This window comes from Orbicella franksi, chromosome 15 (assembly GCF_964199315.1).
Source record: "Orbicella franksi chromosome 15, jaOrbFran1.1, whole genome shotgun sequence".
Taxonomy (NCBI): domain Eukaryota; kingdom Metazoa; phylum Cnidaria; class Anthozoa; order Scleractinia; family Merulinidae; genus Orbicella; species Orbicella franksi.
The window spans coordinates 9,111,395-9,128,227 of record NC_138159.1 but is presented as its reverse complement, the minus strand read 5'-3'; the positions used below and the strand labels follow the sequence as shown (position 1 = coordinate 9,128,227).

General features: G+C 38.8%; 2 protein-coding genes across 5 annotated transcripts; one reads left to right on the top strand and one right to left on the bottom strand.

The window, feature by feature from the left end:
- Nucleotides 1–1,607: 1,607 nt before the first annotated feature.
- On the bottom strand, nucleotides 1,608–6,112 carry LOC145470468 (uncharacterized). 3 transcript variants are annotated; one of them, XM_081454286.1, is made up of 3 exons: nucleotides 5,688–5,842; nucleotides 4,617–5,375; nucleotides 1,608–2,296 (listed from the first exon to the last, which is right to left on the bottom strand). In XM_081454286.1, the coding sequence occupies exons 2-3, from the start codon at nucleotides 5,350–5,352 to the stop codon at nucleotides 2,181–2,183; spliced, it is 852 nt and encodes a 283-aa protein (XP_081310412.1). In that variant the 5' UTR covers nucleotides 5,353–5,375; nucleotides 5,688–5,842; the 3' UTR covers nucleotides 1,608–2,180. The 3 variants fall into 3 exon arrangements, with proteins under 3 accessions (XP_081310412.1, XP_081310411.1, XP_081310410.1); XM_081454284.1 differs by lacking the exon at nucleotides 5,688–5,842 and adding an exon at nucleotides 5,862–6,112 and having other exon boundaries at nucleotides 1,609–2,296; XM_081454285.1 differs by having other exon boundaries at nucleotides 4,617–5,842.
- Nucleotides 6,110–15,178, top strand: LOC145470445 (roquin-1-like). 2 transcript variants are annotated; one of them, XM_081454253.1, is made up of 7 exons: nucleotides 6,110–6,162; nucleotides 7,699–8,556; nucleotides 9,534–9,581; nucleotides 10,590–10,742; nucleotides 12,884–13,016; nucleotides 13,912–13,997; nucleotides 15,068–15,178. In XM_081454253.1, the coding sequence occupies exons 2-7, from the start codon at nucleotides 7,765–7,767 to the stop codon at nucleotides 15,176–15,178; spliced, it is 1,323 nt and encodes a 440-aa protein (XP_081310379.1). In that variant the 5' UTR covers nucleotides 6,110–6,162; nucleotides 7,699–7,764. The 2 variants fall into 2 exon arrangements, with proteins under 2 accessions (XP_081310379.1, XP_081310380.1); XM_081454254.1 differs by lacking the exon at nucleotides 6,110–6,162 and having other exon boundaries at nucleotides 7,468–8,556.
- Nucleotides 15,179–16,833: the final 1,655 nt, after the last annotated feature.

The window sequence follows — 16,833 nt, the reverse complement described above, 5'->3', positions numbered from 1 at the left end:
TATCCTTCCATACGGCTGGTACGCCTGAAATCGGAACTGAACAATCAGGATTCAGCAGGAGGGAAAAACTTTTCTGTTCTGACGTCAGTGTAAGTAATCAGGAATAGCGTTGAAATCAGGCAACTTTTCTCACTGGAGATGGCATTAAATATTCACGAAAAGGGATTTACAATTCCCAAAACCATATGGAAAAGCCATATGAAAAATATGAAAAAAAAAAAACGTGAAAAAAAAAGTGAAAAATATGAGACGTTTTGTGTCTCCAAATTAAACTTCCAATTTGGCGCCGGCAGCACCTCGCTCGCAGTTCGAGTGTCGCCAGGTAGGGTAATATTATTGTTGTGTTATTTTGAACAAAATATGCCGTTCCTCGTCAAATTCAACCCGGAATTCTCAAGTAAACTATTAGAAGAGGCCAAAGTAACTTTAGCATTGCCTTTATTTTTGTTAGCTGCGAAGAAAAAGGCTATTATCTTGTCCATTCGGTAGGACAGCTAACTTTTGACTGCCGCTCGTACTGCGGGCGCAGCCGCCGTATGCAAGGATGTTTCTATCGAGGTAACAAAAGAAAAACGATTTTAAGCCAATCAGCGCACGTTTTTTCTATGGGCTATTTTCTAAATGAGTTTAACATTGAATATAGTTTATACATCGGTAGCTCTTTTCACTAACTTTTCTCATTTGTATTACAAAGTGATCGGGCCGAACCTACAAAATTGCCCAAAATTGCCTCACAGTCATGCTGGGCTACAAGGTAATGCAAAATACGAAAAGTTAACCGCGGTAAACGGCTATTGTGATATCTAGACTAATTCAAAACCTAGAACTCAAACTTTGTTAAGTAAAACTAAACTTTAAACTGACTGTAAGGGTGTTAAAGGTAGTATTTTTCCTCATAGACGAAACACTTCCGAGGCTAATGTGTCCAGACGTCCCAAGTTTCATGTAATTCTGGTACGTTTAAACTTTATACTGGCATGGTCTCACAACATTCATCAATCATTATTTATATGGGCAATCATAAAATATTACACCACAAGTAAATCTACATTGTACTTCCTTTAAACTTTTCTCCATCTGTGGTCTCGACAATCACAGAAAATGCCACCGGTGTTATTCAAACCCCAAGTTACAAAATAGTGTCACTTCAGGGGCGTAGCTAGGAGGTGCGGCGGGGGGGGGGGTGGTCCTGGGGTGCCCGTGACCCCCCCTTTTGTAAGCCTTTCTTAAGCAAACAATTTACAACAGGTGGCGAAAACAACATGACAATCTAGTTAGTGCCCTCACTTTGACACAGTGTGACGCCCCCTATCCCCCTTTGAAAAATCCTGGCTACGCCCGCGCACTTAATCATTATCTTACAATTTCTCAAAGCAAGCAGAAAAGTGCTCTGATGTACACAATGTTAAAAGTAGCTCCCCTTCGTTCCCCGACCACGTGACCAAAACAAGAAGCTGTCTTTACTCTGTGAAATTCTAATGCAGTTGAATTCCGAAATCCCTACAAAAGTTTAATATCATGTTTTAAAAAATCTGTCTGCAATGAACCTACTTCAGCACGTTTTCAAAGGAAAATATAACTGTGTATAAACGGTCTCAAAATGAAAAGCCAAACCATACACATGTTAACACGTTCCGATGAAAAATTGCTTGCCTTAAAATTCAAGCAGTTTCGTAAATCATGACCAGTAGCCATAATCGGGGACTGTCATGACATAATAATATCATGATGACATGACTATTGAGAAGGAAAACTAGTCTGTACAAAAAGTTACTCTTAAAAACGATCCGGTCTTTGCTTTTCGTTGTTGTTGTTTTCATAACACCTAAGCTTTGAAGTAAAGTAAGTCTAATGAAGGTTTCCTTCAAATTGAAAGCCGTCTTGTGTATCATGACACATAATGACTATTTAAAAGGAAACCAACTAATCTTGTTACTTGTTAGGGTAACGACGTAACGGGTAACGCGTGACAGGAGTATCTTTACTATTATTATTATTTCGATAGCTAGAGTAGCACTCCCGTTAGCCTAAATAGCGCTCTGGTTTGACTAAACAGCGTTTCGCTAAGCCTAAAAAGTGCTACTAAATAACACAGACTCGACCTTAGCTCTCAATATTACGCTGACTGTGTCTGTTATTCCTTTGTGTAGTTCCCATTCCCAGGAGAGAAAGGAAAACAGTCACGTGTCAATCGGGTACCTCTCTGAACCATCCACATTTTCATCTCTGTATAGCGAACCGTTTGAAGGGGAACGTAACCTAGCGTAACCTCCAGATCTTGTTGAGGATGGCATTTCTGGGAATAAAAAAGAAACGTACTTTTAAAGCCTGTTTGAACAAGACTTATTGGACGGGTATGGTTGTATCAGTGTAAACATTAGATTAATATGTACTAAGTTTCAGGCGGCTTACTGTTGTTCAGGGGTACTAGTATATGGCCAACTTTAATCTGGGTCATAACGGATATACTCTTTCTTTGGTTATAATTTCGTGAAATTCAGTTTAACTGAGAAAAATAGTAGTAGAGTTTAAGTTGACACTGCTTTTGGGATAAAATCGCAGTCAGTCAGCAATGTTACTGATATCTATGTTTTTTTGTGTGTGTGAAATTTCTGGAGTCAGTTTATTTGTCTTACATGTATATAGCCTAACCAAGGTTTAGCAGAATCAGCGTGGCTTTCATAGCATAGTTCCTTTCGTATTTTCTTGGCGTTACCTTTTACCTCATGGATGCTTTACATCCTACACTTAATGGATTAAGTGAAATAGTGACATTATTCTATATGCAAAAGGTTTCATCTACATATTTATGATGATAAAGAACCTGGAGTGATGTCTCTCATATTCCTCCAACCTGTCAGGCCCTTGAAAAGTTACGCGAGTGTTAGTTCAGATCATTGCGTGACTATATGAATGTGAAAGGAGCATGTTAGAGACGGATCCGGGGGAGGGGTTTAGGGGGTTGACACCCCCTCCCCGAGTAGCATTTTATTTGTTATTTGTTCCACTTGATCACAAAATAGTTCTATGTGGTACTGAATGGTGTTATAAAGGTGGTTTGTTTCACTTACACCAATTTCCTGGTTGTCAAGATAGGAAAAGAAAATGTACCAGTTTGGCAACTAGTACTACACTATTATTTTGGATTTTCTGGTAATTAAAAGGGAAGCTCCAGGGGTTATATCATACCTTCACAAACTTTTTTCAAGTGTCAGAGATGCTGAAAATGGTGATTTAAAAGTTAAATCAGAACTTTTTTTTTTAGACACACAGCCAGGGAGCCCAATATAGAGGCTCGTGGCTGTGGGTGCTTGCCATCCATGCAGTGGTGTCAAAAGGTAAGGTGTACTGAACCCCCTTTCAGGAATTCCTAGATCTGCCCTGGCATGTATCACAGTTATTATCAATTTGTACCTCTGTAAGAAGGGACTATGAATTAAATGATGTGGTCTTTATACCACCCAGCATTGACCCCATGCATATAAAAACTTCCACCCCTAGAAACCTGCTCAAGCATCTTAAGGCAATATTAAGTTATCCCTTGGTTAAGACCCCCTGCGAAGTTTAAGACTTATTCCTTTGAAAACAACATTCATGTTTTTTTTTTGCCTTGAGGCCAGCTCAAAATGAACATTAATAGGAATTTAGTGTCCCTAAATCGCATAATAAGATATTGTTAAGGTGGTCACATTTCTGATGATGTCATAATCTTGGCAATAGGAAACCCTCAAATGGGGCGAGAATGTTAATAAGCAACATATCAGAAATCAATGATTCTTTGAAGAAACTTTAATGATCTTTGCATGGAATGGTGAGAGTTTTTATTCTCATAAAAAGGACATTTTCATATTTTTTTCTCTTTAGAGACAAAATATGTCACAATTGACTTGTTTTACTAGTTAGAGTAGTTTTCAATTGAGTGCTGTAAAACCGAAACCAAACCAACTACTTACCAATTAGATTAACTCAGCCAATCTCAAACCAATTAGTAAAACCAGAACCAAAACCCAGGTAATTGCCTGATTGCTTTCGACACTCAATTGAAAACCACTCCATCTCTTAAATGATACTGAACCACTGTCAACCATTCCAGCGCAAATCACATAAGGGACAACAAGACAATTACCGCACGCCATATCGCTTCAATTTACACATATAAAATTTGTTGTATGGCAGCTCGCTTGCCTCGGCCATTTCCAATTTAACTTTAATCCAATCAAACATTGATTACAGGTCAAGAGACCTAACTAATAAACACTTAAAACCAACAATGAGTTAACTTTATGTTCTATATTGTTAACCAAGTTTGAAGGTGTTTTGATAAATTACTGAAGCTATATGATTGTTTTCAGTTGTCTCCAATATGCCTACATGCTTGAGATGTTTTGGAATGTAACATCTCCTCTTATTCTGGCAATTATTGATTGGATGCGTTTTGAAACTTACATCAACCTGTTCTTTAAGAATCAGCTTCACAAAAGGGGGGAAAGTGAGGAGGGGGGGAGGGTGGGGAACTTATTTCAGATTTTGGCCCTGGAAGTACTTATTTGAGAAATTTTGGGAGAATTAAAAAAAAAAAACATAAAAGTTATAACAGTGCAAATTGATAGTCTCACCTTGTAGATTAATGCTTCGACCCGCCTCCATGAAATCTCCAAGTAACTTGTCCAGAAGTTTATTTGCCTCAGTCTTTACTACGTAAATGAAGTTGATCATGTAGAGAACCATAACAAATAATTTAATGACAACAGTGGCAATGTTGAAATCTGCTTTTCCCTCGTAATGTTGATCGTAGCAGGAGAAGGTCTGGTTGAATCGCACTGGTGTTGGGTCAGTTGAATAAAGTGAACACTTGTACACCAGAGGTGAACTAAATTCATATTTAGACTCTATAAAATTGTACTGAAAACAGAAATATATTGTTGATAGGCCAACACAAAAAAGTTGAACACCCAGGGACAACAGTCGCTTCCTCCTGAACTTGTCTGGTGACCAGTTGAGTGGTGAATTAACTGATTGCTGTGACTCCTCATTCTGAATCATTCGATAATGCTTGAACTTCCACAAGTACCTTGTATTTTGAATCATGGTAATTATCCGAACGGGAAAGAAAAAGCCATCCAATGTAAACATAACATAAAATTTTACACCCAGATCTAAAGTGAAGTTGTCATAACAGCGTTGTTCAGTGGAAACATTCCATCTGGGGACACAGCTGAATACTTCTCTGTCATCTGCATTAATGCTTTGTTGAAAACCAAATATTGCGAAGTCCGAGATTACAAGCGCAAGATATGGAATGAGTCCAAGCACTATCTCTGATCGAAGTATCAGTTTAAGTAAGTCCTTCATTGCAGAAAATCACAGCTTCAGATCTAGAGTTAAGAAAGGGAAAATAAGCACTTTAGCTTATCATATCACTCTAGCTAGGCCTGTAGCTAAACCATTTGCAGACCCTTGCATTTCAAATTGAAACCCCATCAGGGGGTTCCCATATCCCGTTAATTTTTGGCCTAAATATCCCGTACATGTCCCGTTAATTCCAGTTGCAAAAATTAATAAATGATTTTCCTACTCAATATTGCGTTTTATCCCATTTTGCACTCACAATCTCTTTGCATATTTATGGCTCATAAGCCGGGCCAACTCTTTAAAGTCGAATCATCCTCTTTAAAGTTAAAACTTGCCTGCCTCAATTTCGTTAATTTAGAAATTAAAGTCCTAAACACTTTCATCAGTCAAATATCTCCAAACCCGCCATCTTGTCCAAATTCAGCAATTTGTTGTCTCCAAATCCCTCGTTTTCAGCGGGCCACTCCTGGAGTTTCGTCTCAGTTAAAACCCTTTTCTGCAATACTAACCTTCAATGTTATAGTAGTATTCACAATGGATCAGGTTTCTATAAATTCTCTTCCAGAAATGGTATCCGGCCCGGAGGCAATCACACTGCGGAAATGCTTACCAAAACCGACACCGTAATTTTTTGTATTTTGCAGAACTTCCTCGTACCCAGACTTCTTTGCAGTACTTCCTCATACCCAGACTTCTTTGCAGTACTTCCTCGTAACCAGACTTCTTTGTCAAACTTCCTCGTATCCAGACTTCTCTCTCTCTCTCGTCACCATAGACCAGCTATCAGTAGAAACCAAGGCTTATTCTGAGGTAAATATTTAAATTATATTATTGATTTAGAGTACGACACACGATGCCTAAGAATAATTTGCCATAAGCCACATGTCAAATTGTTTATAAAGATGACTTTGAAATGGAATTTTTCGTTCCGTCGTCTAACTAAGGGCATAATTTGTGCTTTCTAATTAATATTAGCTTTTCGTCTAGCGCGCTTGATTTTCACAGGCTACACTAACCGTTTAGATGTGGTATAACCATAGCATCACTGTTGTGTTTTTTTGAGAATTACTTATTTGTCGACATGTTAAGTTTACTAGGAGAATATATAATTGGTCTCAGACTTGTTCAGGAATTGGTCTCAGGTCTGTTCAGGAATTTCAATGAAAGATGTAATGCCAAATGGTTAGTTTCTCTTTAGTTAAACAATATTGATTTAAGCTTTACCCTTTTACGCTAAAGCATGAATCAATTGTTGTAAAGTAAACAATTTCACTGACGTCCTATGGTAGGCGAGTTCTAACCCTTTTTCTGTTACACAAGACATTTATTACCAGGAGATGGACTACAAATAACACGTATCGAAAGTTTGACTGCATTTACAATTTAATGATACAATTTATCTTAAGGACGGTGCCTACTTTTGTTAGTGTGCATACTTTCTGCACATCGCGCAAGGCATGGTTCAAGCGCCATGCGCGCTGGGGTTGGCATTGATGCAGTCAACTACGCTACCAAGTACACGACTAAAAGAAAGCAAAATTTTCCTACTGTGACCAAATCAAGTTTAATGATCCCATACTTAAACCAGGAGAGAATACCAAAATACCAGCATATCGCTGACCGCTAACTGTTAAAGTCATCCAGCTGAAAAACTAGCTGTTTTCTGTGGAAAATTATACTGAAATCCAACTGTAAACATGTACCTGCAGATGGCATAGGGCGTGCACAAAACAAGTGCAAAATACGCAAATGTTTTACTTACCGGGGAGGTTACAGGAAAAAATGTAACGGGCACCGTAAAAGTTTTCAAAAAAGATCAAATTAACTTTAAAAAATGCATGGTAATACCCCCACATTTTATGTTATGAAATGGAAGTGGCAAGCCTATTCAACACGTGATTAGTTTCTGGTTATGAGCAAAAGGTATTTAGACTATATTTCAGCTGAACCAGAGGAAGGCTGTCAGAGACGCTAAAAGGGCTGTTGCAACAATTTTGTTATTAAAAACATAGGAAAAATGATTTTTATGCTACCATTTACCATGCAGTTTTAAGATCTTTATAAATGTGTGAGCTTTTCTGTTAGTAAAGGTGAATTCGAAGGAAATCTGTGAAGAAACATCCTTTCCTTCCTTTCTCAGAAAATGCTGATGTCAGCATTTTTTGAGATTCAAGGCTAATTATCTCGAAAAAAATGCGTGGCTACCCCAACATTTCTTTGTGGATTCCAATAGCCCTTGCAAAGGTCAGCTGCTTTTCCCACATGGTCCTTTAATCTGGCACAAAAACCTTTGTATTTAGTGCGCACCATCCTTAAAGAGTGTTCTGTTTATTTTTATTATCCCAGGAGACTTGTGGTAATTACATGCATATCCAGCGACAAATATCACTTGCAAAATAGCTGATATCAGTCATGCCCATTCAAACCTCACAGTGGACAGAATTTCTCCTGTGTCCTATATGTAACTATCAATTTGATGACTGCAATCGGCAACCAGTCACCTTGGGATGTGGACACACGCTTTGCATTTCCTGTTTGTCAAAGCTGTCTAAAACACAATGTCCATTTGATCACGTTCATACTGATACAGACATCTCCAAGCTTCCATTTAACTATGCTTTGCTTCAGCTAGTTGGAGTGGAAATAACAGAAGACGAACTTCCCCCCATAGAAAGTGTACAACACAATGCAGCTCAATACAGAACATCCAAACGTTGTATTGAGAAGCTTGCATTGTTGTTGAAGCCCTTCACTGGTGCTGCAAATGAGACAGCTAGTGGAACAAGTAATCGTTGCAATCAGGGTTCTTCAAACAATCTCCTCTCAAGACCAATTCAGCGAAAGCTTGTGTCTCTAGTTAATTGTCAGCTTGCTGTCCCTGATGGTCGAGTGAGGGCCATTTGTGCTGCCAGAAGCCTCGGGGAAAGGACTGTAACAGAGCTTGTGTTATTGCATCAAAACAAGTCAAAGTTGCCTTCCCACCTCTGGGCTGCTATGCGGGATCGTGGTTGTCAGTTTCTGGGACCAGCAATGCAAGAAGAAGCTTTAAAACTAATTTTGTTGGCTCTTGAGGGTGGAGAGGCTTTGTCTAGGAAAGTTTTAGTTCTGTTTGTGGTCCAGAAGCTGAAATCACAGTTTCCACAAGCTTCCAAAGCAAGCATTCGTCATGTAGTCCAGTTGCTGTACAGGGCATCATGCTTTAAGGTATTCATAATCTTAATGAACCAGGATTGGCACTACGTTAAGTTAACTGCTCTCTGAAATTTGTAAAATCTCCTACCACTTCCCTGGAAAATTCCTCAAAATGGTCTATTTTCCGTCTACTCCTGGAAACTCCTGGAGTTTAAAAAGGCATTTTTTCTAAAAGCACTTATAACACAAAAAGTCTGAGTTCTGGGTCCTGGAATTATTTTTAATTTGGAAAACCTGGAATTTGAACATCATTAAGTTAGAAGTCCAAACCCTGTTGTACTCCATCACTGAATTAAGTTGAACTCTGCTATTTTGAATGCTTAGGAGAAAATAGTAAAGATGTAGTTACACTGTATGTACTTACTGAAGCTCAGGAATGGATGGAAAATATGATTTGTCCAGAGGTTATGGTTAGAGACCGAGTGTAGTGAGGTCAAGATCTGTGCTTAATGACCAAGAGCCAGATATTTTTGAGTAACCTCAAATTACAGGTCAGAGAAAAAAGACTGACAGCTGATATTCTCCCAGTATGGTCCTGAACAAGCTTGGCTAATAACTAATTAAGAGATTTATTTCATGACTGAAAATTTTAGAAAATCTTTACTGAAGAGTAAGTACTGCTGGATCATTCATTTATGTACAGGACAGTGCTGGTTCTGTATTTAGAGAATATTGGACCAGCAATGCAGCAATGAAGCAATCTGTTTGGTTGATTTTAGTTATTGGCCCTGCTGAACTAACTTAGTCATGTGGTAAATGTTAGCAGAGTTATTTACTCAAAGAGTATACTCACATCTACCATTCCGTGTACATGTGGGCCAGCTGAGCCCTTGGCTGCTAAAGTTAAAAAATGTTTATCATGACATTAATTTAAAATTTTAATGTTAATGCCTCTTACTGTAAAAGTTTTGTTAGTTAAATCTGCGTGAGCTACATTTTGTAGTATAAGAACGTATTATTATCGATGTTAATGCTAAGACTTTTCTCAGGTTGAGAGAAAAGACAATGAATCAGCTCTGTTTCAGCTAGACGAGCAGGTACAGTATGAGTGTTTTTACTTCATTGTGAGATTAAGCCTTTCTCGGGACTCTTAAGGATAAAATCCCCAAAAGGGCAGGGGCTCAGTTGCATGTGGGATTAAGGCTCTGCACTGAGTTTCCATTTTGAATAGATCCAACCTGAAATAGGTACCCTTTTGGGCCAAGACTCAATGCATAGTCCATTGTGGGTTATAGTAACCATCCCAAGATCAGAGATAATCAAAGCACTCATTACCATTATTCACTGGTTTGGTTTAATGGTTCATGAGTTACAAGCCTTTCTCCCCTAAGAGATACCAAGATCCTGTTTTGTGGGTGTGGCTTGAAATGTTTTTCACCCCTAAGAGGTACCAATTATAATGAAACAGATTGCCTCCTTTTTTTTTTTGGCTCAATACCCTAAAGGGTACTGTGAAAGCTTCTGCAGTGGACCTTTTGAGACTGAACACCCTGAGAGGTACCAAACTGCATTTTCAACCCTTAAAAGTGCGGTGAGCATCCCCATTCTTGTTGTATGAGAGAGCCCCCCCTCCCACTGGGCCTTTCTCGTGTTCTCCTGTCATCCCATGTGGGTTAAACTCCGAGAAAGTGCAGTCTATTAATTAAATGGTACAGCAAAACCAACTAACTGACCAGCAGGTAAATACACTGAGTCTGACATCGTGTTGGCTACACATCATTGACCATGATCTAATGATCTATGCACTGTACGAGAAGCTGGTCAATCTTTGCAAATGGCTTTTACTTTGCATTTGTGCAATGCTTATAAAATAAGGACTTTTTTGTCAGTGGGTTAAATTAAATGCTAAAACAATAGACAGCTCACTCATGGTTTCTTAATTGACTTTGACAGTTGGTTCACGACTTTGATTGCCCACTAAGAAACCTCCAGCTCATTGTCCAATTATTTTAACTTTTCAAATGAATTAAGAAAAATAGTAGCAATTAACAATTTATGTAAAGCATAATGTCCTCTTTTAAAAATTTATGTTTATTTTGTATCAGTGTCGTACATATGATGGTTTGCGGAAGACGCATGATGCACAGATAGTAAAAATTGCTACAGAAGCAGGTCTGCACATCTTCCCAGACCATTGGTCCTCACTGCTGTATGGTGACCAAGATCACAAGTCTCACATGCAGTCAATTATTGACAAGGTTTGAGAACTAGTAACAATTTTGTTGAGAGAATTGTAAGTGGAGTCATGGCACTGTTTGAAACTCAATTATATCAGAGGAACCAAATCTTTTACAACTATAAATTGCAAACTGGTTTTTTTTCTGTTGATTAGTATCAGCAAGTATAATTTGAGTAACTATTACTGTAGATTCTAAAATTAAATTTCCTAGTAAACACAGTCAAAATGTTCAAACTACTAGTAAATTCTGTTTCTTTGGGGTAATTAAGAGCTTTTCTGAGAAGTAAGCAGTTTTCTTGGAGTGAAGCTCAATAAAAACTGTGAGCTTTAAGGAGCAGATATGTCCAAGGACAAATATCTGAGTATATTTTTAAAGTCAAATGGAGGCTATTGCGTTCATTATCCTGCAAATATTAATTTTTTTAAAATTATTGGGGAATATCACATGGTGGCCTCAAGGTTAGTGAGCTTGCTCCGGATCGAGCGGTCCAAGTTCGAGCCCTGGCTGGGGATTCAAGATTGGGCCAGACACTCCTCTCACAGTGCCTCTCTCCACCCAGCTAGGTGTATAAGTGGGTATGGGTGAATTTAATGCTGGGGGTAACCCTGCGATAGACTAGCGTCCCAACCAGGGGGAAGTAGAAATACTCCTTGTCACTTCCTGCTCACAGAAACAGGGATGAGCTCTCATCTGATGGGCCACTTGGCTGGTATGCAGACTTAAACCTTAATTACCTTCATCACTTGGAAAGTTGGGGCACGTTCAGTCATTTGATTTAGACTAATCACATGCAGGCAAAAACATTTGATGGATTAGATAATGTACATGTACCTCTGAGTTCTAAAATGTATTACCAGTAGTTCAGCCGTATCCATGTCAGTTCTAAATGTATAAGACTTTGACAATCAGAAAAATTTTTATACCTAAATTTACCTAATTTCTGGTATGCTTTGATGACATTTCAGGGGAGTTTGCTTGAGACATGGTTTGTATTTGGGCAAGTTTGGTTGAGCCAAAATTACCATAGCGAGATCAAACAAGCCTGACATGTCTCCAACCCGGGGGGGGGGGGGGGGGGGGGTGTTTTGGGAATTTCTGGGTGGGGATGTGCTGCTGGGACCCTGGAACCCTTAGCCTATACCAGAGCTAGTTCAGCTGAATTTTGCAAACCTATACTAGAGTGAACTCCCCAAATCCCCCCATCTATCAACACTGTTGAGGCTGATTTGCGTAAATTTAAACTTGCCAATTTGATCTTTTTCATATTTTTGAGCGGCATTTCCTGGTTTCCTTACTCTAGATAAAATCTATCCTAGAGTAAATTGCTTGAAAACCATACCCTTCACAGCGGCTCATACCTATATAGCCCATATATGGCAGTGCCCCCCCCCCCGGGCCTCCAAAGCATACCAAAAGGGCCCCCCCATCTATCAACACTGTTGAGGCTGATTTGCGTAAATTTAAACTTGCATATTTGATCTTTTTCATATTTTTGAGTGGCATTTCCTGGTTTCCTTACTCTAGATAAAATCTATCCTAGAGTAAACTGCTTGAAAACCATACCCTTCACAGCGGCTCATACCTATATAGCCCATATATGGCAGTGCCCCCCCCCCCCCCCCCGGGCCTCCAAAGCATACCAAAAGACCCCCGCCAAGGCCACCAAAGCATACCAAAATTCAGCCATCGTGTCAAAAAGCCTTGATATCATGGCCAGTTTGGTTGAGCCAAAATAACCATGACAAGATCAAACAAGCCTGAAGCATACCAAAAAGGTATGGTTAGGTATGTTGTACCTAAATCCAGCCATCATGTCAGGAAGCCTTGCTATTTATTAATCAAATGTACTGTAATTCTATTTTGGCACATCAAAAAAAAAAAAAAAATCAAAAAAGAAAATTAAAACTAAAATATCTTGTCAATTAGGCCTTCATTTTGCAGGATATCAGGACAGTAGACACGGTTTCTGATTGGCTAGTTGCAAATTTTGATGGTTTACGATAATAAACAGTTAACACACTTGGGCAGATAATCTGATAACTCTTAACTGGTGACTTGTTGATTTTTTAAAGTCCCTGGATTGCATTCCCAGCAGTTCTATCTCAGTGTTATTTCTAAATTAAACCATGGTTAATCCATTGCATTTCATTCTGTTTTAGCTACAATCACCAGCCTCGTTTTCTGACAGCATTGAGCAGCTCATCATTTCTCTTCAGAGATCTGGGGATCCTGCCAATCTTTGCCAGATGCAAAAGCAGTTTGAATTGCTGTCCCAGATTGATGCCTCTACAGGTTTGACCCTCAACCTTTCCTCTTGCAATTAACAGTGACTAGAGCTAAGTTAAACGATCTTGAAAATATATTTATTGGCAATATTATCTAACGTCCCTGGGAAGGATACTCCCACATAAAAAAGAATAGGGGGGGGGGGGCTCACCCTACCTTTTAAGGGTTAAAAAAGAGGTTTTGGGAGCTCTTAGGGTATTCAGCCTCAAAAGGTCCAAAGCTGGAGCTTTCACAGTACCATTTAGGGTTAGGGGGGAAAAGAATTTCAAGCCACACCCAAAAAAAACAGGATATCAGTACCTCTTGGGGATTCTTCTTCAAATTTTGTATGAGCACCCCCGTCCTTTTTATATGGGATCCCCTCCCCCTCCAGACCAACATCATTTTTCTTGCAAAGGTATATCAAATAGGGTTAAATCATAGTGAATCATATTTATACCGTTAAAGTCAAGTGCACATATTTAGCATTTTTAAGAGAAAACTAATGTACTGGACAATTCTCTGCTAACTAGAATTAATTCTATAAAATAATTTTAAAATTTGGGTGCTGTTAGCCTCCTCCAGGCAACTGAACACCTGGAATAGACTATGGTGCTGTCAAAATACAACCACTGCTTGTGAGGTAGTGCACTTATTTAGCAATGAGTCAAAATTGGCCCATTTTGTGCCTGTTGAAATTTTAGAATATTGGAACTGAAATATACAGTAGATTCTGAAATATAATTTCTGTTGAAGTACACATAAAATCACTCTGAAGTTAAGGAGAAAACATTTTCTAGGGAGTTATCTGAAAAATTGCCTCCAGATATCCAGAGTGTCACCCACTTAAGCCAGATCAACAACATCTTCAAAAGCTGGCTACACTTCTGATAATGTACCTTTGTTTGGTTGTCTTCTGCAGAAGCAGCATGTCCAGAGTGGAATGAGTTAGAACAAGCTATGAGTTCAGTGTATTCTGTGGTTCAAGGACTTGTTGATTTTTTAAAGGTTGGTTAATGTTATCAAATGTTTTGACTGTTTGCTTCTGTTTAATATTATGAGCTCAAGATTTCCATGGGGTGATAGTTGACGAGGCTAAGGGCTGAATCAACTGTCACCTCACGGAAATGGATAACAAATAGTCTAATATTATTGTTTTGATAGAATTCTAACTAAAATTCCTTCAAGTAGTGATTTCCAGTTATTATTAGTATTGAACTTCATTTTATATAATAATTAAATGAATACGCGCGCTCTGATTGGTCAATCAGCTATGGTTTATTGTGCCAGTAAACTCATGGAAATTTCGCGTGTCTTCTGAATTATTATAATAAAAGCAATAGACCACAAGTTTTTATGGTATACAGGCTGATAAACCACTTAAGATGGTGGAAGAACACGAGAAGAATTCGTAAATCACTCGCCTGCGGTTCGTGATTTACGAATTCTTCTCGTGTTTTTCCAACATCGCGCGTGGTTTATAAGCCTATTGCTTAAATATCTCGCAGTTACTACGCGCGCTGTGACCGGTCAATTTAGGGGGCCGTGTTCTACTCTACGGCCCGCTAATAATTTAAAGCTGTTTCTGTTGCCAAAATGTACTGTGATTTACCGCCAAGTGCTCTTTAATAACATTTACAGCAGGTAAAATTTTAAAACTTTCGTTTACTTTAAATTGTGCTTTAAAACGTGCTAACGACTTAACAACGATTTTAAATTGGCTCGTTTTGATTTCAACGTGCGTGAGAAATTTGAAGCCGTTCCTTGCGAATAGAAATCATTCCAGAACCCGTCTGACACACCGTAGAGATACAGTCAATATCTTAGTAACCTCTTGTTCTCGGTCCGTACAGACTGTAACTTACTGATCCTCATTTTTCCTGTTTGATTTATGGTCTGCGCGCTTCGCGCTTAGTTAACTTATAATCCTGACATAGCGCTTCGGTTAACTTTAAATCCTAGTTTAGCGTTGACCGGCTTTCGAACAACCAGGTCCAGGTCTGTTAGGTGTGACTTTTATTGTACCTTGACAGAATTTATGTGTCCAGTGTCTTACAGGTACATTTTTTCCTCTTCAGTCTCCCAACAACAGCAGATATAAATCCAGGATGTGTCGGAATCACGCCCGAGGAGGATGTCCCAAGGGACTTCATTGCCCATTTGCACATTCAGAGGAGGAGCTGAAATAATAGGTGTCCTCGCATTACTTTCCATAGTAGAATCTTGTTTCGAGTGGCCGCGCTCTTTTGATTGGCAATCCGGGGGAAATCAGTACATGAGCCAGCATTAGTCACCCCAGCTACTGTTGTTGCGTATGTTCAGAAACCATTATTGAATTGAACGCAGACATACCCAAAAACCGGTTTTAGGATTTCCTAGTCCAGGTTTTTGATTGGGCGTTCGGTAAATAAACGCTGACCGACAACGCGCGGGCTCTGGCAACGGAATTAGACTCTGGATAGTCCTCCGGGCTACGATCCTCAGTTAAAAAAGCGTCTTCATCGATATTTCTGTTCTATTCCAAAAGTTTGCCGAGAAGCGAGCATATTTAAGAACCAACAGACATCTTAAGCGATTATTTTACAATATTCTGGGCTCAATATTAAGTAGTTTGTTATGGATTATATGAAAATGAAATTGAAATCCAAGACCAATAGTTTGGTGAATCAGTGATAATATAATATTCGGTACCGTGATCATTTGATTGATTTTTCGTACAAATGTGCTTTTACTTTTTTCTATTGTAGCACGACAAAGCGAATAAAATACAAAAAAAATGTTTTAAATCGTTGCAGCTGTAAAAATTACTGTCAAAACAAAATTTAGTTAGATTTCAAGGAAATTCCTTGATTCTTCCACGAAATATAATACATGTAGTACTCTTAACGCGTACATGAAACAAGATGATCTTAAGTTTAAATAAAACGTATTCTTTAATAATTATTTGGATATGATCCAGTGATATCGTGGTTCTAATCTAAAAATAAATGCCAAGGAGCGAGATTATTAACCGCACCTTTTCATTACTTTGCAACAAAAAATCCCGCAGTGCATAGACCTTATCATTTTTGGAAGCCATCTTGACGGGTAGGCAATACGCGTCAGAAATAACAGTGTATGTATGGGAATCCGATGGCAAATAACATTTGGTAACAATTGAATTCTGAACAGTCTATGAATAGCGAAGTCTATGTACGAGGCATAGTATTGCTTTAACTAAATTTGAGGGGTGTAGTTGTGCTAGAAAGCGTTCAGTCACCGTTGTAATTTTTTATACATTATATCTGTTATATTTTTTCCGCTGCGAACTTGTAAGCCGCGTACAAGTTGCCAAGCCGTCACGATCGCTCCCAAACCCGTGATAGTTAAGGTCCATTCAATTTTAGCACCAAACGTTTGTTAACAGAGATCTTGGGTGATTACCTCAACTTATTTTGTGTACAGTATTTAGCAGTTTGTTATCGTTGGCGGAAAAATTTAAATTGAATCCAAAACAAATGGTGTAGTGAATGAAAATAATTTAATATTCCGTACCGTGATCATCTGAAGCTAATAAAGTAAATACAAGATGCCATTTATGTCGAGTATGTCATAATTGTTGCCAATCAAAAACTGGTTAAAATCCAGCTAACATGATCAACAGGTGACATTTATTCCTGTGCTATGCTAGCAGTAAAGTTCTCTGTGGGGACAGAGGAAAGTGCAGGCGTATTAATTATTGGCGCGCGAGTGCACATTTTCGTATTAGACCGCCATCTTGGATTTGGTAACTGGAGGGATTGGGGCGAGGGAAATTTACCGAGGGAGAAGTTGCGAGGTGGATAAATGGGCGAGGGGGAAGGGA

Bases quoted from the DNA above. Each gene is read 5' to 3' on its own strand.
- LOC145470445 (XM_081454253.1), top strand. From the start codon at position 7,765: ATGCCCATTCAAACCTCACAGTGGACAGAATTTCTCCTGTGTCCTATA. The intron at 9,582-10,589 runs GTACAGTATGAG...ATTTTGTATCAG, and splicing joins TGTTTCAGCTAGACGAGCAG to TGTCGTACATATGATGGTTT. The intron at 10,743-12,883 runs GTTTGAGAACTA...ATTCTGTTTTAG, and splicing joins TGCAGTCAATTATTGACAAG to CTACAATCACCAGCCTCGTT.
- LOC145470468 (XM_081454284.1), bottom strand. From the start codon at position 5,352: ATGAAGGACTTACTTAAACTGATACTTCGATCAGAGATAGTGCTTGGA. The intron at 2,297-4,616 runs GTGAGACTATCA...TTTTATTCCCAG, and splicing joins TCGAAGCATTAATCTACAAG to AAATGCCATCCTCAACAAGA.